The 24,130-nt window shown below is 39.8% G+C and overlaps 1 protein-coding gene across 1 annotated transcript; it reads right to left on the bottom strand.

Moving 5' to 3' along the window:
- Positions 1-1,831: 1,831 nt before the first annotated feature.
- Positions 1,832-23,579, bottom strand: LOC132978866 (BMP/retinoic acid-inducible neural-specific protein 3-like). The gene is made up of 8 exons (XM_061044203.1): positions 23,117-23,579; positions 22,608-22,911; positions 17,083-17,285; positions 11,928-12,145; positions 9,890-9,995; positions 8,000-8,236; positions 5,311-5,533; positions 1,832-3,097 (listed from the first exon to the last, which is right to left on the bottom strand). Exons 2-8 carry the CDS (start codon positions 22,877-22,879, stop codon positions 1,963-1,965), a joined length of 2,394 nt encoding a protein of 797 aa, XP_060900186.1. The 5' UTR covers positions 22,880-22,911; positions 23,117-23,579; the 3' UTR covers positions 1,832-1,962.
- Positions 23,580-24,130: the final 551 nt, after the last annotated feature.

The raw sequence follows: 24,130 nt of genomic DNA, 5'->3' as shown, positions 1-24,130 counted from the left end.
ACTAGCCAATAGCAGTGTGCTGTGATGTCTGATAGCTCAGCAAATGACTTGTGTTACAGCCTGGAGACACACAGCTGTGTCTTTAAATGTGCCAATAACATTGTTGAATCAATCTATAAAGTAAAAGAAGATGCTGAAGCTTGTGATTAAATAAACGCCTCGAGTATATCATTTTAGCTTTTACCTATCAATCGTGTGCAACAAAAACAGATTTGTACCCTCTTTATATTCATTTTGAACGATAGCATCAGAGCAGATTGTGTCTGGCTTTAATCTCAGGAGAAAAATGTCTGGTGAATCCTGATGAAGCTACGACTTTGTTATACATGCTCTATAGATGCAGGTCTAATGAGAATGCTGCCGTGCGCTGCTAGCCCCTGGCTCCTCTGTTGACGGCTCATGGCGGATTAAAGTTGATTTCCCGTTTGGTCGGAGTCACTCTTGTGAGGGTCCAGCGCCGGGCGAGAGTCCTATCCTTGTCACTGATACCTAGCTTACTTCTGTTTGATGCTGGGCATGTCTCTGCTGCGCCCCAGCTCATCTATCACAGTAAGTGTGAATGGCGGATGGGGACGTTGGATGAACAGAGGGAGGCTGCTCCGACCATCCCGCCCTCTCTCACTATATACTTAGTAATCTGTGCCAAGGCTGCTCCCTCAATGGAGAAAGGAGACCTTGTGTTCAGAGGCTCCAGATGGGCAAAAACAACACAGCACACACACACACACACACACACACACACACACACACACACACACACACACACACACACACACACACACACACACACACACACATTCTGGAGCCAAATAAAGAGATAAATGGAAAGGCTGTGAGGGTATGTTGATGCATGCTTGTGTTTTGTGTTAGAGTGATTAAAATGTGACGTGATAATTATATTTAAGGCCCTGACAAGATACATTTCCATCCTGCTTCTATACAATGAGCGATGGGCTTGTAAATTAATCCAATTTTTTCTGGCAAGGATTTAACAGATTTGGCTAGTTAAAATAAAATTGTTCATAAGATAATTTTCTCTGGTTTAAATCTTTGCAAGGTAGCACTTGGAGAAGGTGATCTATCACATTTTTAATGGTTGACTTATTTGACATTTAAATATCATAATGGTCAGTTTTGGGGGGGCCAACCAAAACCAACATATTGACATTAAGGCCTTTTTAGTCTGATGGTGCTTACACTAAGTGAAGGAAGCCAAGCAAGAAGTTGTTAAAAGAAAAATGTGCTCTACTGTTCCACAGGGAAATCCTATAAATCCACAAATCTAGAGCTATTGATGTTTAGCAACAGAAAGGAATCCATGTAAAGTAGAGATCCAGCTTACTTTGAGGCACAACATGTTTTATAATTCATTAGCTACCATAGCATTCATCCACTTCCACCCTCAAATCCGGGCTAACCTAACTGCTAGCTAGAAGGGAGTTTTCTGCTAATTGTAGCCTTTGTTAACTTCTACAACGGTACAAAAAGGATATCCGGCTTGGTCTGCTACCAGCTCAAAGTATCACCCAATGTCCCACCCAATGTCAGTATCCATTGTTTTTTGGTGCCTGATCAACCAATGGCTTATATGATACAATTTCTTATGAATTACTTTGTTTATACCACTTGCAATCTTAAACCGAGAACTTCTACAAAATGAAAAGCATTTTATGTGCCTATCTGTAGCCCGAGGTTAAGGCCACTATGTGAATATAGTGAATAGTGAGTGTTTTGTTTCCCAAGGTTTAAATTTGCTCCATGCCTATTCAGTCTCAAATCGTTTCATATCCTATTGAAAACAAGAACTTTAATCCATAAAAATACACTGGAATGATAAAAACATCTAATTTAATTGCACAGTCTATGTACAAGAAAGCTTTGAACAACACACACACACTTGACACAAATGGATCCAGCTGACAAAAGATACAGGCCTCATAGTACAAAACATCAAACAGTCCATTAGCTGCACAGTTTATTAGCCTCATACTCTAAATGGTTTGGTTGTCTGGAACTGAACGCCTGCAGGGCAGTGAGTATCCTGCTCACGTCTTGACTCGACAGTTTGAGTCTGTGGCGGAGTAGACAGGCAAACAGATCCACGTGCGGGGCTCCCGGAGGCGAGAGGCGGTTTACTCTGTAACGCAGCTCCACTAGCTGCAGCAACGCCGAGTCCTGTGATCCCTGAGTGTATGGGTAGTCTATCTGCAGAATCAGGTCCTGGATGGCCTCTGGGTCAAAGTGCACGCTGTATCCAAATAGCTGCATGCTGTTTACTTTCATGTAGCCGATGTTGCTGGATGGTTCTGTTGCCTCCAGAGGCTCGTAGTACACAGTCATGTTCTTGTTTCCTCCAGTTACTCCCACAGAGTCTCTGATACGACTCCGCAGGTAGAAATGAACAGTCTCAAAAAAGCTCTTCCATCTGTTTCCCAGAGTCAACGTCCAGTTATAGCAGTCCAAAGGGATATCCAGCTTGCTCCGCTCCCAGTCTGGGTATCCGTGCTGACCTATAGGCATGGTCCAGCTTTCTGAATGACTGCCCCCAAAGGGATTCACAAACAGAGACATTGCCGGCTCAAGCGTGCTGTTTCTAGTGAGGCAGAACTGCAGGGCTAGTCCGAGCAGCATATGAACACGGTTAGACTTTACCCGGTTGCTCTTGAGGGTGAGCAACATTCTTTTCCTCCAGGATGGGTCAAACCAAGTGTTAACACGCACATCGTTGCTCACAAACACAGCATGCAGAGTGATGCGAGGATCACGCCGCTGTAGCAGATAGCGCAGCTCCAGATCCTGCAAGTCTCGGTCGCTCTCCAAGCCCAGGTAAGGGTCTGTCGGGTCGGGCACGGCAGGCCGGCAGGCTCCCTGGGTCAGCGTGAAGCTGGGGTTGCAGCTGGAGCATCTTGTGCGGTTTTCTGTGGAGCAGGAGGCACAGCGGGGACCATCGCCCACAGAGCAGGGGATTAGGGCCTGGCAGGGCGGGTGGTTGTACGGGCAGGAGCAGCTGCGGCTCTCGTCACTGAACACACCCACCTGGTTATTCTCACTACAGTATAAGATGGAGAGCGCGTAGCTCAGCCAGAAGGGCAGAGGCCTGAGGAAAAAGGATAATTGTGTTAGACTTTTCATATAAATACTGCTCTGTTTGTTAAAACTGGAGTTACTCTGATACTGAAACCAACATCGGAATGGATACAGCCTAAAATCTCATCTTAATACACAGTTTTGTAAATACACAGGGAACATTGATTATTCTATTCATCTGGACAATAGTTTATTTTTTTTTACTTCTGTCCCATGTTCTTGAAGAGCACGTGATTCCTCTACACTTTCTGACCCAGTGCACACTCGCTTCAACCATTTTCAGTTCATCTTTGTATTTTTAAGTGATATTATTGGGCCTTTTTTGCCTTTATTGGACAGGAACCCTGAAGATAGACAGGAAATGCCTAAGGAGGAGAGAGTGGGGAGTGACACGCAGCAAAGGGCTCGGATTTGAACCTACAGCCACTGCGACGAGGACCACAGCCTCCATTCATGGGGTGCACGACATAACTGCAAGGCTATACAACGCCAAAATAGTTTATATAACTTTGATAATTATAGTTAATGTATGTACACTACACTCACCGGTTTTTCATATTATCAAAAGGGTCCAGAGCTACCTCGATGGGACTCAAATTAAACCCCAATAGAAAATACATTTAAGCAACATTTAAAACCTGAACTCAGTAAATACTACAGCACTGTTTGGAACAGATTTCAGTCACAGATGGCCTCTAAATCATTTATAATCAGTATGCCAGAAATGCTGGCTTTACACAAAACTACTTTTCAAGTGATGTTACTTTCTTATCAGATATTCAAACGCCTGAATAAAATTGTGACATTTTTGCTGGAATTTGGGGTATACCAGTCATCTTGATCATTTGTTGTAAATCGGTAGTGAACCTCAGTCAAAGCCAAGTTAAGCTCCCAAAAAATTCAACAGCTTTCAGGTGAGTTATTGTGTGAGTTACAAATAATAACTGTGAAGTGCTGGTAGAGAGTGTAATGTTAAAGATAGTAAAATAACAGCCATTAATGTTTTTCCACCAATAATACAGTATGTATAGTATAGTTATGGTACTGGTATCAAAGGGGTACTCTGAAACTATATAAAAAAATATTGGTATCAGGGAAGAAAAAGTTGTTTGGGACCATATTTATTATGGATATCTATTCTGATTTTTTTATTTTGAGTCTTGGTTATTTTATTATGATTATGCAGGGAAGGAAATATTTTGCCCAAAGAGATTAATCCTGCCTTTCATAAATAGAAAGTGTTGTTTTGATATGAGGAAGCAATTTTAGCCAAACTAAGCTGGAGATAGAGAAGCAAAATCTGATCAAAATGAGCATTTTAATCTATTGAAATCCCTCTGCTGTGGAGCAGATGGATGCCTATGACACTCACAGACACAGGCGCACGCACAACAATAAATACTTCAGTCTTCATTTCTTAGTTTAAACTACTTAACTGCAGACATTGCACGATGACATTTCTTTAAAATTCAATTACAATTTGAAAAAGAGCATATTAAAAAAACAGACATCCCTTTTAAAATGTTCACAAAAACCTGTATTACTCTGTGACCCTGCAGTACTATTGGATGGTTCTTTATAAGTGGAAGGGGTGTGATAAAGACGTGTAATTGGATTGTGGACTGAGGAGGCCATGTCTGCCTTTGACTCGTGGGCTGATGGATTGTGTCATTTAGTTAATTTCCCTGCCAGAAATAGCTATCAACATGGAGTGTGCATGAGAGAGGCATAAATCTGAGGGAAGTTATGACCATGGAGGTCTCTTAAAGGCTGCTGAAATCTAGTATGCAGGTGGGAGTGACTCTGAAACAGCAGCTGTAACGGAAAAAAGGACAGAGATGTATTAGTGGCCTGAGCAGTTTAAACTCCTGGATGTGATTGTGTTAAAATAAATGGATTATTATATGAGGAATTTAAGATGTTGGATTGATTGTAATGCACTTTAAATCTGCAGACAGTGAAACGACTCTGTTTGGCCGAACATGATCCCGTTTGTCTCGAACAGAAAAGCAGCTCTGCTCCTGTCAGCACTTTTCACCTCACTCCACAACTCCTCCTCCTCAAGTGCCTTCTAATAACCACCGCCTCGCTCGGCTGCTTTCTCCCAGCGCCTGGCACATAAATCTTTTCATAATTATAAGTTTTTTGGGAGCACCTTGCATTCACAGGCTGCAGTATAAATATTCCTCCCTCTTGTCCCCGTCTCCCCGTCTCCCCTCTTACCTCGGCCTCTGCAGGACGACTTTGGGCTGTTTTCGACACCTCTTGCTGAGGCTGAAGAGCTTGTTAGCAGTGCGGCGGGCTTTGGTGAGAAGCTGGTCGCTGCTAGTCTCCAGCTGCCTGTAGCGCTGGGACAAGCTGGGGTCCATCCTCCACAAGTGTTCCACAACAGATGTGTTTACGGCGTAATGGGTTGGCAGTTTCCCAACAAAGCTCTGAAACTCTTCTGGTGGGAGGAAAGGATACATGAATAAGTAAAAACTGCCTGTGGCTACGAGCCTCAGGGTAACAATAAGAACAAAAAAATACAACAACTGTTTACTCCTCATTGTTTTATCCCAGAAAAGCAAACAGCTCAAGAGGAGGGATAACATCTGCTACTTGCCAAAAGGGCAGGTTTTCTTAGTTTGATTTTTCCTGTTAGACTGAGGATCGCGTGTCTCGGCTGCTTGTCATATTCTGTTTCTATACTTTATGTTAATCGTCTTTTTTTCCCAAACATATAGCGCTGTACATGCACCTTCAAAGCAGCAATTAGCTAGAGTGACACTAAAAGCTAAATTGCTGTTCCTGCCTCCAACAATCTGAAAGTGAAGCGTTTAGCTAGTGCTAGCTGTAATCTTATGTGTCAAACGTTAAAAAAAAGCAATGTTTCTGAAAGTTCCCAGACTTTGTCCGAGCAGCGGGAAACTTTTTGATGCATTTGCTTGCCACATCTCTGAAATATAAGTAATCTGCACGTATACTGTAGGTTCACACATGATAGCTGTGCACTCTCTTTACATTGCGTTTCAAAAAGAGTAACAGGCTTGATTTAAGATCTAGAGATAAACACAAACATGAAATACTTAGTATCAACACCTCAGAGGTTTGTGTGAAAGGTGCCCTACTTTATGATATTCTAAATATATTAGTTTATTGTTTTGTGGTACTTTAATAATATTGCAGTATAACCTTGGATTTTTTCTCTCAGAAACAGGTTCTTTTTCCACATTTATGCCTAACAAAACAATTTGAAGTTGTACTTTATCGCAGGCTGACATACTCACATGCACAAACAGAATCCTATGAACCTGCACTAATGGAGAGATGTATTAGCTGTTCAGATGTCGCAAACATCTGTGTAAATTTTCGTGTAAATATTAAGGCTACTAATCTTTTCTGCAACGGAATAATACGTTTACGGGTTTAACAGCACTGTCTCAGAACTAATGCAATAAAATGTTATTAGGCCAGCAAGGCTTTACCTTGATTTCTAGTCATTTATTTGTGGACTATTTTTAAGAGCTAAAAGCTGAGGGGAATTACAGTGGACTTACTGGACGACTGAGGTTAATACAGTGTTCAGTGTTTAAAGCTCCTCACAAACATTCAGGACGGAGCTAGATTTTGTCTGCAGCGCTCTTAATCTGCTCACTGTTTAACTGTACTGCCCTTCATCAGACACAGCCACAACTGAGACAGACTCACAAATTCACAATTTGGCAAATACTGACGTTTGTACAGTCCTTTTGGCGTCTAATTAAGATGCACAGGTTACACAAGTGTCTGTTACAGACTGACAGAAAACACAGGAGAGAGATGGTCTGATCCCTTTTCTTCAAGCCCCTACCTGCAGAGTGTTTCCTGTGAGCGCTATGCTGCACCAGCACTGACACACAGAAATGTCCTAACACAGCAACATGATGAACAAAGCCCAAAAATACTGAGGCCAGGGTCTTTGCAGATACAGACACCAACACACACTGTGAAAGTTTACAAAAAATATATTAGAAGACATTTTTAAAGACTATATATCTCTGTATTTGTAAAGCAGGTCTACAGAGGAACTACTTAAACACCGCCTTCTGTTCAATGAGACTCTGCACAGGGATTTTTCATCAATCCGTGGATCACGTACAGCCTGATCTGTAGTGGTTGGTCATGCATGATCTGATCCACCACTATACGATATCGAACATCACAAGGATATACTGATGAAGATATAGCACCTTATTGTTATTTTGTCCCAACCCAGTTATAGCTAGCATTGTCCTGTTCAGAGGTAATGAAAAAAACTGTGAAAAAAAACACTTTCTGAGAACACAGATTCTGGCATTATACCCCTTTTTGTGTTAATGATTACATTATTCTAGGTTCACATCGAGTCATCTTCTTGATCCGTTTTACACTTTTTACATGAATAAAGCGAACAAAGCATCATATGGTGTAAATTTATAAATATTCAATGCTTTCAATTTACTCATCCAGCTCTTCCATATGCAATTTATTTATAACACGTCAAACTTTGCTTCTCATTCTACCTCTGGTATGTGATTCTTCAAAGCTCTTTGTTGACAACAGATGGACTTGTTAAAGAGTCTGTTTTTTCTCCCACTGTAGCCCTGAGCACATAAAGAACATCTGAACTGTCATTTGATCTGACACTTTGATTGACAGCTCTCCTGATTCCTCGTCATGCAGCTGTGCAAAGTTTGACAGCCAGGAATGCATTTAGAACAAAGACATGTGTTCATGTTCGCCCTCATATCTAGGATTATTACTTTTTTTTTTATAGAAGTACAATGGCCAGAATTCTGAGAGATTTTTAGAGGACAATGTTCCACCTGTAGGTTTTTGAAAGGCACTGTTCAGGCTAACAATTTAAAGTCCACTTTTGGAGGTTCACATTGAATTAAAGCCCCTGACTCACCTGATTCCTCAAACTCCTGGTTGGTCAGTCTCCAGGAGTCTGTGATGCGTCGCAGGTTGTTTTCGAGAGTGTCTAAATCAGCGTGAGGACAGTTACACTGAGGATAGTCTACGCTGCACTCACACCAGCAGTCGCTGCTCTGACACACAAACCGACCCTCTGATTTACAGCCGATGTAGTCGAGTGCTGCCTGAATGAAGCGGCTCTGCAGGTAGCCCGGCAGGATGACCTGCAGCCCTGTGGAGGGAGAAAGACTTGATAAATATAAAGCTGAAGTAACAACAAATATAAACTATATGAAGCTACAAGTCTCCTTTTGTTAAAAATGCAGCAGCAAGAATTTCCTATGCTATTTTATACATATATTATTTTCTACACAGCTGGCACTCCACAAAACCTTTTCTCCATTTTCTACATCAAAATACTCCCAAGCCGCTCTGCACAATAAGATGTCTTCAGTCCAATGTAGTGGTTTACATGCAGGTAGTAATAGCAAGAAGAGCTAAAGCCCTGGATGTGGAGGGTGACTGTGTTACAGCTTACATATACCATTTGACTAGCATTGAGAGCCTGAATTAATTTAATAATTAATAGTTGTTTGAACCGAGTTGTAATTGTGGTGCCGACGAGCCTGGGTAACAACATTTACTCCTTTAGCCAGCTAATTGCGCACATCCCTAATGCATAGTGCCTTTACAGTGTTTGCTTTGTTTCTTTTATTGTTGTAATGTGGTTTGGAATGCCCTTTGTGAATTTGGTATTTGATAAAGAACTATAGAAATAAGTGCTTTACAAAAAAAATAGATTATAAGTATTATAAATAGTTAAGTATTTCTCAGAAGTATTTTTCCGTGTGCCCAACATCCTATTTACCTCACCCCTTTGCAACAGAACTCCACTGATTGGTAAAATTTTACAATTCTGTACACATAAAGGTGAGAAGGTGCTAAGGGAAGGGAGGAAAAATGACCCACAATCAACAACTAAATATTGATGAGAACAGGCCGACAGATTCTTTATTAAGGACTCATTAGGTAGGCTAAAGGGAATGAACACTTCAAAGGAACTTGAAAAAAAAAAAAAACTTGATTGACTGAGCCAGCTGCTGAATGGTACAAACACATCTGACAGTACCTATATAGTAGTCTATTCAGAAAAAGGAACATCTATAAGTCCCACAGCCTCATGTGAAACATATTGGATAAAAGGAGGGAGGCTGAAGGGATTTGAATGGAAAACAATGTAGCTTAATTAACAGCAAACTGATAAAGAAAGCGGAGGGAAATACACTCTGATACACATGCTGGCTCTTTATGAAATTACAAAAGACAATCAAGAGAACAATAGAATTAACAACAGTCAGCTGAATAAAGAATTAAAACAACTGAAAAAAAACAGATGAATAAAGAAATAGAAAATAAAGATGTTTCTCCCAACATGTTTTCTACTAGCACTCCATCAAATGCAATGAATCCTCCAATCAGAGTCATACAGTAGCTGATCAATAACGTTTCATTCATTATCCCGAGCTTACAGTAAGTTCTTCTATTATTTGTTCCTAAGTTTCAAAGTATTGTTTACTTCATTGTGAAGAGCTCCCTAACAAAACACCAGTTTAATATTGACTCAAACCCATATACATTGTACTCCGGGGCTAAGTTTAGCTTAGCAAAAAGGGAAACTATTAGCCTGGCTCTGGCCTTGGGTAGTGAAATTCACAAAACAGCATGTCTAAAGCAGATTTATAAATATGTTTCACCAATTTTTTCACACACTTCTCCCCCAAATACATTTTTCAGAAAGAGCCTGTTATGACAAACTGAGTAGTGGTAGAGACAACAAGGATCACTTCTGTCACCAGTATGATTTGGGAGGGTTAGGGGTAGATACCTTGTAGATGGACCTTGTTTTCTGGACTGTGAACTAGGACAGAGCTGACTGTGTCCAGATTGTCGTAGTTGCTGCAACCAAGCGGCCCAGTTCTGGTTTCTGTCACCTGTAAGGATTTGAGGAGAATGAGATTATTTTGCCTCTTGATTGTGTCTGTTTTATTCATTTCATTATGCTTGAATAATGAGAAAAAGAAAGCAGGTAATCTTAGATAAGACAGTGGAGACAGTTATCAGGCACATCCCTGTAACATTACTCATTTTACTTGGATATCTTTAAAACTGAAGGTCAGAAAAATATGTAAAGGTTTTTTTTTCTGTGCTTCAAATGACTTATGAATGTAATGAGTCACAGTGAAGTCATATTAAAAAGCAAAGCTTCCCTCCTCAGATGGAATAATCAGTTCTGTTCTGAGGGAAGAAATCAAAAACTCACCTACCAAAAGACTTTGAACCGCTTCTAGGCTTACATCATTTAGACCAGCAACTAATCCTTCTGGTAAATTCCAAAATTCTGACGCACAGAAAAAATAACTCATAACATGTGTACATAAATTCATGTTCCAAATCATCCTGTGTAACATGTAACTTAATACATAAAATAAATGTGTTGTTATAATGAATGGACACATATCGCAGGTGCTGTTTTACATCCTTCATAAAATGTAGTATTCATCTCTCTCTCCTTCTCTGATCCTCAATCTGCGTCACTAACACACACACACACACACACACACACACTGGGACACACACACTGCAAAGTGGCGAATGAATGGAAGTCGGCCTGGTTGGAAATTAATGGAATGAGCCGTCCAATCCATCAGGCTGATTCATAACCAGAGGAACACGTCCTCAGTGTGGTGGGGGGCACCTGTCTTCATCAGTGGCTACTCACTTTAGCATCCACGTTTGCCCCTCGGGCTGATTAATGCACACACTCTAATAGCCACTTCAGATGATAAAACGGATGATTGGTGTTTTATAGTACAGGACGCACGACTGCTCCCCCTTTCTGCTCCTCCAATCTCCTCTTTAAAGCAACCAGGGAGCTAATCTTTTTCAAACCTCAGATCTGTTTCCTGCTGCTTTAAATACTCAGTAAATAAGTCTGTAATCGGTGGTTACCAAAGACACGTTTGACCAACTCACCATTAATGTGAGACAAGTTTGTTTGTTAGAGTCTAATACAAAATGAGAGGATACACACTTTCTCTGGCAATACATTGAAAAATCTACAGTGAGACAGATTTGACAGTCTTCCTGCAGCCTCCAGCTAACAGGTTACTTTGCTGGGTGTCAGGCCAAATCTGCAAATAGGCATTTGTTCCTAATCCTACCTGATGAAATAAGTCAGGGGAATACATTTCCTGAGCTGGATTTAAAGGAGTTAGTGCATGTTATCTTCAAATGTCAAATTTTGCAGAACATGCATTAAGAAAACTAACTCGGACATTGAACTTGTGTTTAACGTATAAAATACATTTTTCTGCATTTGTACTAGATACATTTAGAAACATGAAAAGAAGAAGAAGCAATTACATTAAAAAATTCAGAAGTTATGTAAACTCAATATTTGTGTACATTTTGAGAAAGTTCATTTGAGAGCAGATTGGAAAGATGTTGTCCACAGAAGTAATCTACTTGCCATGATAACATTTCTTTGGTTACTTTGTTGTTCAAGTTTTTCTTTGAAAAAAAATCGATATAGCTTAAACTAAACAACACTGCCCTGCAGACAGTTTGAAGCTGCTGCCTGTTTGTTTAAACACTAGATGTAATGTAACATAAAATGTCATTAAGAAACATACAACATAATAACAAAAGAATGGAAACCTTTGCTTTACCTTGAAAATAATAAATCATGAATAAGTCTTTCATGTATTTTCTGTGACTTGAGGAACTCCCTAAAAAGCGGTTCAATCCGATGCTTCATGTCTTAGTGTTTCCATGTGTCAATGCTAGAGGCCAATACACCAGAATCCAGGACACAACAAATGTAGCTGCTGCTGTATTTACATCTCCTCTGGATTTCCACATACCCGTATGGCGGTGGATGCAATCTGGAGGTGGTGTAGCCGTCTCAGGGTGCTCTCTCTGTCGGTGAAGTAGGAAGCAGCCAGCTGGTGGAGAGCCTCCAGGGTCACCGTGCCCGTACTGTTTGAGTTCCTTGTGCTGCTATGCCCGGCCTCGACTCCAGAGGACGAGGACTCTTGGCTGAGCTTCCTCTTGTCCACAAATATTGTCAAAGACTCCTCCCCTGGTGACAGATAGGCAGAGGAAACGAGAGCTTCATTAGCCCTGACTCAGCCGAGCTAATCACCTTTCATTAGTATCTTTTTAGATGGAAGAGAAAAGCACAGCTGTGGTTAAGTGCTGTCGAGGAACTGATGGCTTGGATGATTGGAGGAAAAGGCACAGACAAGGTCTATTAAACTCTCCAGAGAGCTCACTCAAGATCATTGATCAAGGTCCCCTAATTTTTTGTTGATCATCTTAATTACGTTGAGCTAAAATTACATTAAAGACAAAGCACATCCCAGGTCACCACTGCTTATCTGGGAGACAAATACTTAATGACATCTCTGTCAACTATGTTATGATTGCCAGGAAATACTAATGACTAAAACTCAGTGTTTAAACCTCTGAGACAAAATTCAACATTTTATCCAGAGTTACCCAAACTCTTGACCTTTTCTTCTGTCCGGCCTCTGTATAGGGGTTTTCTGTAAACCGGTATCAGTACCGTCACCAGTATTACGTTCTGCCAGGACAGGTACTTTCATCAACGGTTTAAACACACGTTTGGTTGTAGTTCATGAGGCAACACCAATTGCTCAACCTACCAGCCACAGTGGCAGGCAAATAAAACTGGCGTATAATGGTGATTTGTGACAGTCTGCTGTTCTTCTGCATGCTTTGCTTTGACATTGAAAACAGAGTCAGTGGTCATGCGAATGAATTGTGGGAAAGCAATCAGGTTAACTTATATTCTCCCCTCTCAAAGATTCAGAAAATAACAACAACATTAAGTGGGTTTGCTCGCCTGCAGCACATCTCTTTGTGTCTCCCTTACAACAGGTCTAATACCTTAAATCTATGTTTAAACTGATGTCTCGCATGTATCAAGTCCAAGATGATTCTTATTGAATATTTTTTTATTTTTCATTTGTTTATTCATTTTCATCTATTTTTTAATCGTTCGAAATAAAGAAATAACGTAAAGTAAAGTAAAAAAAAAGTAAAGTAAATGAAAAGAAGCGTGCTGTGGCTCTGACTCGTAGTTAAAGGAGCGGCTGTTAAGACAAACTGCAGACAGTGTTGTTGAAAATCTCAGTTAATTGTAGCTCCATTAAAGCTTAACACATTATATTTCCTTCAAATCTTTCACAATAAAAGTCCCCACTGTCCATGCTGTTGAGACGTTTTCATTACGATGTATTTCATGTCATTGAAAATGTTACAATCTCTTCAGCTTGTGTTTACCAAAGAGCTTCAACGGCATCAACATGAGAACTCATTCAAAAATCCTACAGACTTCAAGAGGATTGAACCAGAAATGCTAAAGTGCTAAGTCATTTCCAGGCTGTGTTCCTGCAGCACTCTTAGCTTCTCCTGTGTAAGGCTAGCAGAGTGTTGGCATGAATCCTTTAAGATTTAAAAGTATGAACAAGAAAAAGGGCTTTTTCCCAAAATTAACTTTGTTAAACATATATATTGTATTTGAATCCACCATTTTCCGCCATCTTTACTTGCTAGTACTTTGCAAAATTTGTTACGCTGATCCGTACGCATCTGATAAATTAAGGGCTTAAGAAAATCTATAATCTAAAAAACAACATTTTTGATAACCCATTGGCTACCATCAGACAACAGATAGCATCTTGCCATGTAGCCACTTGCTTACATTAGCTGCTGTTTCATTCTTTTCCTATCCTCTCTTTTTACACTCTACTGTCTATCTTGCAGCTCCTCTTAACTTTTTAATATTTATGTTTATATTTATATTATAAGTTGTTTCCTGACCAAAAAACTCTCTGTTTTCTTTGTAAAACAAAACGTAAACAAAGGCTGTTTCTACAGAGTGTCTTACTAACCCAGTGGCAGCAGCTACAGGCATTCAATCCATCTATTATCTATACTGCTTATACCATACTGGATTGCAGGGGGGCTAAAGTTGACCCTAGCTGTCATTGTGCTGGAGGATGGGACACCATGGACAGGTCGTTAGTCAGTCAGTCACAGAGCTGACATAAAGAGACAAACAACCATTCACACACTCACGCCTAACAAGCGTGTCTTTGGACTGTGGGACAAAGACAGAGTACCTGGAGAGAACACAAACATGCTCTGGGAGAACATACACACAAAACAGAAAGGATCTGTCCAGCTGAGGATTTGAACCAGGACCCTTCTAGTGTCCACTCACAAGAATAACAACAACTTGCTGATATCCTTTTTTGCTTCTGCTGGGCATATAGAGGCATCAGTTTTAATTTCAGTCCTTTTCATAACCAGCTAAAAAAATCCCCACAGCTTTTATCATTCAGCTACTTATAGCTTTCAGGTAATATAAGCTTAAATAAGTCTGACCCATAAGTTACCTGATGTCTCACACGAGCCTATAACTTATCCCATATCTTCTTTTAACTCTAAATATGTCATGGAGTTGCTCTTGGTTGGTTTTTTGACGCTAAGAAAATTGAAGTATTGCTACTGATTGTCTGATTAATAAATGTATACAACCTGAAACTCAGTGGTATAACATTATAATAGCATTTAAGCTACCCACTCTTAGCATGATGTCAGAGAAAAATGTCCTCTTTGACAAGCATTGACAATAACAGGATGAATTATTGACATAAAATCTGAAACTTTAAAACTCAAAACTCTGAACTAATTCATCATCTGTACAGTGCTTCTACTGCGAAAGTTGATCGTCCCACTTTTAACTTCCAAAGTGTGCCCACATATTGTGTAACATTTCCACATTCAGCTGTGGGTTATTAGATGTGCGGGTAAAATAGATAGTGTTGTGTCGATTCTAAACACAACATGAAGTAAGAAATCAGTCATAAATAAGCCAAGTGATTATTTTTTATAGAAAAAGGCTGAGCTAAATGCATTTTGAAGTAGTGAGCGTGTTTACAGTGCAGTAGGTGCAGTAGGTGCTCTTTAGCAAACCCTAACAGAATTGAATCATCCCTAGCTCTAATAGCATGTGAAGGCCATTTTGTCAATACAAAACTCACTGGCTCTTATCCCAAACTTCTTCTTGCCTTAAGCACTTAGAGACTGTCACTTCAAATATGGAGACATATGTAGCTTTGACAGCTCCTCTGTACTGTATTGAGGACAAGGACTTACAGTAAATACACAAGTAAACAGTAATGCCAACTCTTACACAGCTTCCAATGCAACAAGAACCAAAACCTGAAATCTGTTGTAGTTAAATCAGCCAAACATGAGTGTTTTTGCTTGTTTTCCTAAAGATGTTATCTCATTACACCAGCAAAACTGTTGTTGTGAAAGTGCATTACTGATCTTACTAACCAAAAACTTTTTGCCAAACACACTACTTCAACTTCAATCCTCAAGTCATTCTCTTTCAGTGCATTTCCTCTGCTCAGGAGTCCTTTCAGCAGAATTACAGAACAACTACCGACCATTGTATTTTTTTTACAAAACTTGGTTGATGGGTAAAGAAATTTGACTCACAAACAAGCAATTATACTGACAAAACTAAAAACACAATATTTGTCAATACATCAACTTATACATCAAGGTTGAACTTGCAGATTAGAGTGTTGCAGAACACTGGAATATTGGCTTTGAGTGCACTTCTTTTGAATGGCTAACTAACACCTGCAAGATAACAATATACTGTATTTAGTTCTACAAATAAATGTATTGTAGTTAGATTAGGGTTAGAAGCCAAATCAGTGTAGTCACGGTAATCATGATATCATTGGTCACATTGAAAGGAACAATGTCCAATATTGGTTACAAGACAAGTGACTTGAAGAGTTTGGTTTGTTTCCTGTTCTTAGAAACGTAGAATTATTTCCTTTCCAAAGCAGTTTTACAGCCCAGACCTAACCAAAGGTTGATCATGCCATTGGCGGATAATTAAAAAGTCAAAAGAAAAGTCACACTTATCTTACACCCCTCTTGACAGACATATATTGTTTGTTAGAATCTTTGAAAATCAGCTGCATTTACATGTATTAAAGAATATATATGATGATTGTTACAGTAATAAAATGTTGGCTGTTGAACAGAGCTGTCAAAATAAACGCTTCATTGAGGTTTCTATCCACCTCCTCCTGGTCTCTATGAAGTTATGTGACTTGTTGAAGAAAGTCATTGAAAGTCAGCTGTCATATTTGTCATGGCTGCTAGAGATTCTTGTCAGGTAGAATTAAACCAAGATCATACATCAAAATGTACTTTGAACAGACATCTGCTTCAGTTGGATCAAGTTTTGACGCCTACATCTTCAGCAGTGTCTGAACGTCTTTAACAGCAGGAGATCAAGAAATCTTCAAGGTGAAACAGAAGAGTTAGACCCTCATTCAAAAAGAAATCTATGTAATAGAAGAAGAAGAAAGAAGCTTATTCCTCAGCTCTGGAGTAAAAATATTGCCATATGTTTACCGTCAATTATTGGCTAACTCAACCGTTGATGGCACACCAAACCTCAAAGTAAACCTGAATTATAAGATATATTGCCAATTGTGTTTTCAACCGAATAAACATTTGGACATATCTTCAAATCTGTAATTTTCTTACAGGAAACACTTTTCAAACCGAGACTTTCACTACTAAAGTATTCTTTGTTTATTTGTTTTTAAGAAAGAACGGATAAAATAAGCCAATTTCATTGAAATCGTAGTGTTGTTAAGAAGAGACAAAGCTTCATTTATGAACCATGCCATAGTGTGCCAAGCAAAGCTATTAAATCTGTCTTTCACTGCTTACTCCAATTAATTTTTTGTACAACAAACTAGAACAAATTGGTGTTTTCTATGAGCCAAAGAACACTGATCCAGAAAATAATTATGACATGCTTTGTTGTTTGTAAAGCAACAGACGGTAAAATTAATGCCCCATGTGCAGTAAAGGAAAAAAATCATTTTAGAAGCTAGAAGCTATGTGAATAAGACTAGCTTTGAAGCTCTGCGTACTCTGCTGTACCTCCAAGAGTGGCCGAGAGGAGGAAGTGGGTGCCATATTTCTTGATTAGACTCTCTGTGATCATCTGGAGGGTTGGACGCCTCCCCAGCTGCCGGATGGTGTGCATGAAGTCGGGGTCGAGGGGCAGAGCGAGGCCTCCACTGCCACCAAGATTGTCCCTCTTCTCCACCGCCAGGCTGTTGACCTTCCATCGACCAAACTCCCTGGAAACACAACAACACACAACAACAGAGTTTTGCTCTCTTGGTTTAGTTGTTGGTGTAAAAGGACCCTGGCCGCTGTCTGACAAGCTGTGTTGAAAGCTAATGTGTGGTACATACATCAAGGTGGGAATTCTGCAGTGTGCTGAGATCAAAACATACATCACAAATGAGGAAGATTTAATGTTGTGTTCTTGCAACAGCTCAAATAATTAGCCTCTAGTGTATAAGAAAACCATGTGAAACCATCTTAATATATTCTTTACACAGTGAGTACAACCTTAGTTAAAGTTAATCAGGTTGCTTTAGGTAATTTCTCCATTGATGGATCTTGAATTGAATTTCCGCCCTGGTTCAAAAGAGCAGTGATGTGTTCATTTGAATTGATTGAGACTGGACTTTATTCAACCCTGTAAATGATACAGTCTTAAAGTGGATTTTGTTTCAGTAATAGAAGTCATGCAGTCTGGATCTCTTTCTCTTTGTCAGTAATTTCACTTGACCTTGGTTTTATTCTCTTGGCATAAAGGCTCGACATTTCAATCACTAATTCAGCACTTTTACCTTTCCTTTTTGAACACTCGCTTAATTTGTTTTGAATCAATATAATTACATCAAGGGCAGCAAATATAGACTTTTAAACTGCTTTTAGTACTAAATGTTAAGAAATGAACAGTGCCCTTTTTCCTAAAGGTGTGTTATATCAGTGTAATAATGTCCCATGATGTTTTCTGGAATGACAATTGGCTGTCATTTTTCTCTGATGTCACAATAGGAACGCAAAGCTGAAATGCTTTATTATTTTGTAATACATTAAAGATTGAAACTGATTTTAAGTTATCATTTCAGTGCTTCATAATAGATCAGCAATTGAAATAGTTGATTCTATGCTATGGGGGGGCTCAGTGTCTAATTTTTCAGTGATTTGTCTGTTTTCTCCAAATAATTCATGACTCATACTATATCTTGGTATACATTTTAACATAATACATTTGTGATAGTATACTAGTTATATATGCAATTCTGAAAATATCTATCACTTGTAATTAATCTCCTAGTGTGCATCTGTAAACAAGTCATCCCAAGCAGCATATGCGCGTGTTCAGTAGAGCTGGAAATTGTCCACAACCTCACAATTCAATTTGATTTTGATTCTTTGGGTCACGATTTGATTCGATATTGATCAATATGCTTCGATATCGATGTAATAATACATACAGATGACAGGAATACCTAGATAACTCATCACAGTACCTTCTGATATTTGTTAAATAATTATCTATGCATTGTTTGTATTGGTTTATTTTATCGATGCATTATTCTTTAATAAACAAAGAATAAAACATTTAAGTACAGTATGATCTAAAGTGCACATTTGTGCCTGAGCTGAATTCATAGCACACACAGTGCCCCCAGTGGAGAGGGGCCTCATTACAACAAAAAAGGATTTCCCTGAATCGATATTGAATTGGGAAAATAATAATTGCAATGTATTGATAAATCGATTTTTTTAACCAGCCCTAGTGTTCAGAATTTCATTGGCTTCAAGAAACATCAGTCATTGGCACAGTCGCATGCAAATGACCAGAACAGAACAGTGGCAGGCGCCTTTCACCTCAGCCTCTCATTGGCTATTATAGGCTAATAACAGTGAATGTATATTTGAAGAAATCCTTGGATCTTTATGTAATGTGTTTGGATTTAATATTTCCCTGGATTTGTATCGTGGGGACCCTTGCTGATGCAGCAGGACTGTTTTAGTTGTTTTAGTAAGTTAAAAGAAAGTGAAAATGTTTCTTTGTTTCTTTGTCAGTGGTCTGACAGATGATTAGATTGTGGCTGTTGTGGTGGTTAAATCAGCACACACACAACAGCCTGTGAGTGGGCCATCAGTGTGTGCCTTCTGTATTGTCAATGGAAATGTCTAATATTGTAATAAGGTCACAGACTAAAGGCCTTTGCACACTAGGTAAGTGTATTCATCTGAAATAGCTGCATCCAGGAAAAAATCAGACTCATTGTACAAAGGTCTTTGATTAGTGGGAAAAAGGATGTATCTATTCCTATCATAGCAGAAATTGTTATTCTAAGACTAGAGGACAAAAAGACCTTGTTTAATTATGTGGTTATCTCTTATGTTACGAATGAGAATATTGAATAAGAACCAAAAGAAGACATTGGATGATCAGTCCATGATTGGCATAATCTGACAAATCAGGGTGGACTATGTAAATCCTTAGTCGGGGTCAATCTAAACTGAAACAAAACCATTTGGTAGCTTAAGACATCAGCTATCGTTAGCATGCACCCATTTCCTTGCTAACATTAACAATTGATAGTGTTAAACATTCCAAAACAATTTAGTGTTTTTCTGAACTTTAAAGCAGATTTTGGACACATTTTAAGCCTGACTGTGTGTTTACTGATGCACATATTTATTATTTATTAAATTCATTTTTTTATTGTATTTTGTAATACTAATGTCATCTCATGATAATGTCATCTAAATGTTTGAATGCTAACCTTAGTTAACGTTAGCTGTAGTCAAACTGTTGAGCAGTTATCTACTTTCAGAGAAAAGTTACATTTTTACATCTTTGTAAACACTTTGCACTGTACCGTGCTGGCTTCCAGAAAGTAACTCACATAGATGTATACCCCAACCATTAACATTAATCAAATGACAGCCATCAGCTAGCAAGCTTATTAGCTTAGCATTTATTTTGGTTTGTGTATGGATTTAACAAACATATAGCATAGCAAATAGTGAGTGGTATGAATGCTGGTAAGCAGATTATGTTACACTTAACAACAATTAACAATCTAACTAACTGTCCAACATACAACACAATTCTTCTCCTGAATAAAATAAGCATGATTTCTAGTTTTCTTTTTTTAAAAGGTGACTGCGCTTTCAGAAGAAGTCTTTAGGTGCTCTTAAGTGTTTGGAAACATTTACTTGCTGTCCTAGCTAGATGGTTAATGGTTTTTGAGGTAGTCCATATTGTAAAAATCTGCATCAACACAATGATAAATTTGTTTTTTTTTTTCTGTTTGGACAGATTGTAGCATAATTTAACCAGTTGCTCTCTTTGCAATATTTCCAGTAATCTCTGTTGCTCTGCTTGCTGCTGTCTTAACAAACCTGTAAAAGCTTTAAAAAAAACAACTCCTGCACAGGTTAAACAGAGCTCATTGAAATGCAATGCAGTTCCTCCAAGCAGCTTTCTAACAGAAAGGTGTAAACCCAGAATAGTCCCACGTCATCTTCAGCTGCCATCATTTGTTATCTTTTGGCTGTTTGGACACACTTGTCGCTGAACTCCAGCTTTTCACAAACCAGCAGGAAGATATCGCTGCCACTCTCTCTCTTCACAGCTTCAGTTAATGTGTACCTCTCCCACAGCGCTGCCTGCTGCTCTGTGCACCTCCCTCTCCATCTCTCAGGCAATCAAATCACTGCCATGAGAAAAATGATCGGCAGAGAAATAATTGGGGGACTGGGACAGTGTGGAGTGTGTCATTACAGCCAATCATCATAACGAGGGGACAGGGTGAGAGTCCATCCCTGGTGGACAGATGGGACGGTGTGGATCTAGCCCAGGGTTTAGCCGACAGCTATTCCATCAGCATGCACACATGGCAAACAGAGGAGAGTTTACTGCAGAGAAATACATATCTACACATGACGATATCTTACTGTTTGCACTATAAGAAATCAATAGTGATGAAACAACTCCATGGAGGGATAGAAACTATAAAAGGAACTGCACAGACAGTGTCATAATCACATGCTGCTGAGTGACTGACAGTCACTGATGGTGGTGTTTTAGCTATGAGAGAAGTCAGAGGAATAGAGGAGCAGTTCAAGCCCTTAGGATATTTAAGAGCTCATGGAAAAATATCTCTGCGGCTCTGTGGAGGCTGTTTAAAATGAAGTGATGACATATTTCTAAGAATAAAGGCCTTTAGTTTCCTACAATTTTTTTCTTTTCCTGATATAATCTCTGCATTAAATGATTTCAAAACAGGCGAAGATATACTGAGATTTTTTTTCAAATGGACTTTTCTGTCAGTTTTCATCTAAATACAGCAGTTTTTTTTAACTGTGGGTGGGTACAATTTGGAGTCACCCTCAATCTATAATCCTTTAAACTGCCTTTGGGTGAGAAAAAGTGAGCAGTCAGCTTACAGGTTAAAGGATCGACTGACCAAGGGTGAAAGACCGAGGAGTGGTGAGATGTCAGCTAGCTAATGAGACAGTCCAACCTGTCCCTCCTTTGTCACTTTCAGTGTTTTTCACTGATTGTGGAAGAGGTTTGGGAAGCCTGAAGTCAGACAGCTACTAGGATAGCAGGTGCACTGAAAAAAATCCATGTGTGACCAAGAGATAAACACCACGGCCTGAGATTCCTGAGAGGAGACAATGGAGCCATTGATTCATACACCTGCAGATGCAAGACCTGGGACTTTGAGAGAGGAAATGCAGTCGTTGGACTGTGCATTGATAATTCAGCTATATAATGAAACATGCACCTTTACACACACAAAGAAAAAAATATAGAAATGCAGATATATTTCTAAAATATCAAAAATATCAATAGACATCTACTTTTGAAAAAATCAGGGGTGGTTCCAGGGGTTGGTCTTGGGTGATAGCCACTGCTAAAATCTGATTGGCCGCACTACATAGGTGCCACCCTCAAAAAAAGAAATCTTTGTTAATCCTTTTTAATCTGCAGCTTTAACATGTATTCGTGAGAAATTAAATAACATTAAAAAAAATAGGCCGGAAATACAAACAAACTTATTTAGATGTGTTACAAAAGGTTTCAAGAAGCTCAGGGACACTTCAGACTGTCATTGAAAGGATGAGCCTTTCGACACACTGATTAGATAACGTCTGTTGCAGGGGTCATTTAAAACATCAGCCGAAACACAATTATTTTAAACCTTGGATGAAATACCGAAGAAAGGAATAAGTCTGCTTTTCACCTGACTGATCAGTATTCAGCCTGACAGACAGAGCAAAGGGCAAGATCTGCAATACATCACACTAAAATCTTCACATTTGCTCATCAGCTTGCAGGTGTGATACCTGTGAGAGCAATCCTGAGAGTGAGAAGGATTTCACTGTAAACACTACAGCAGATGCTTTTTCTGATTAGATCCTCTCCGGCTCAAAGTGATCATCAATGACATCAACCAGAAGTGCATGTTGGGGAAATGAAAACTTACAAATACTGAAACTCCAATTTAAACTTACACTAGGGCATACACTTAAACAACAAATACACATGGGACATAGCTCTGCCTCTATCTCACCTGTAGATCTTGTATCTGGTGCTAAAGCCCTGCTGGTATCTCTCCGCAGCCTCCGTGAACTCCAAGGACTGCTGAAAGGGTCCTTTATCGGACAGCAGCCAACCCAGTGATCCGGGGGTGCCGTCGCCCTGTCCGGCTGCGGCTCCACCGGCCGCGGCGAAGGCGGATACGACGGGCCATGAGGTCCACAAGGAGCAGCAGATCAAGAGGCGAAGAGCCGCCCCCTCCCATAGCAGAGACAGCCGCTTATGACTGATCCTCTGACAGCTCATGCTTCACCCAGCGACACCTCATTCTCTCCGGACTGGAAGGAGAAATATTCTGCTAATATTAGGCTATTCACACATTTTTGGAGATGCAAATTAGTGCGTCGCTTTTTTTGGAGAGTTAAATGTTAAAATTACCCTCACAACCCCATTTTTCGAGAGTTAATTAGCGCTAAAGCATGAACGTTAAACATGGAGCATGAAAAGAATGCTTTAGCTATTAAGAAATGCACGTAGCCATACCTGATTCTCCTATATTGAACTATTTCGGTCTTGCAAGTGCTGTGAGTTAATCCACTCCAGTTCAGTGACCCGGTCAAATTCATTCATTCGCAATGACTCCTCCGTTTAAAGCGCAATTCAACTTGATTTGTGCTCTCTAACAACTTTTATTTCGGGGCTCGGTTCCTCTGCAGCCTCCCGGTGTCCTCTGTCCGCTCCTCCTCGGCGGGAAGTTGCAGCAGCGGAGGCACGCGCGCAGAGGAGTTCATTCTGAGGATGTCCGCGCGCTCAGAAATATTTCCAGAGATCAAATACAAAATGTTGATTCCTGCAGCATCAGCGGCATCCTTTTATAGCCCCATGTGGTCCCAAAAGTTGCTCTTCTTCTTGGCACGTGTTTCTTTTTTGCCCTAATAAATGTCGCGTGTGAGCGGTTATTTCCCTCCGCTGCAGTGAAAGCCTGTGGATGAATGAGCGCGTGCTTTCACACAGAGAGCTTTTCTTTCACTAGTGAGATAGCAAGAGGGCGAGCAAGTGCATCCTGATGAGGGTTATAAACACAGTCTGGATGTATTCTGCGTTTGAAGACAGCATTTGCCTATTTGCCTGCTTCCATCATTCTCCATTACCTTCCATAATTCCTCCTCATTATTTCCCAGCACAGCGTGCTTCATTTGTGATAACCTCACACATTCAAGGTATTAAAAGGAGCTTGATAATATACTTATTATCTCCTGGTGTTGTTTTTTCCCTAATGGGACTGTTTCGCATGCAGGAGCTCCCACATCAGACGACATGCACATTGCATTTATAAGAGAGAATACTTGCAAGCCATTATCAGGGAACAGGTTGCTTATTTGATGTGATTTAAGTTTAGAAGTGCACTCATACTGCCTACTTCAAGCAGCATAACTTGACCCAAGAAATGTTTTCTCCCTCTGCCAAATGTTGCTTGATCGGGGCCTGTGTTGGTAGTCGGTCGAATCTCAACCAGAAGATTGGGGGTTCAATTCCCATGCAGCTCCTGCATCCACA

Source organism: Labrus mixtus, chromosome 8 (assembly GCF_963584025.1).
Source record: "Labrus mixtus chromosome 8, fLabMix1.1, whole genome shotgun sequence".
NCBI lineage: Eukaryota > Metazoa > Chordata > Actinopteri > Labriformes > Labridae > Labrus > Labrus mixtus.
The sequence above is the reverse complement of the archived record's forward strand: the minus strand, read 5'-3'. Positions and strand labels throughout refer to the sequence as shown.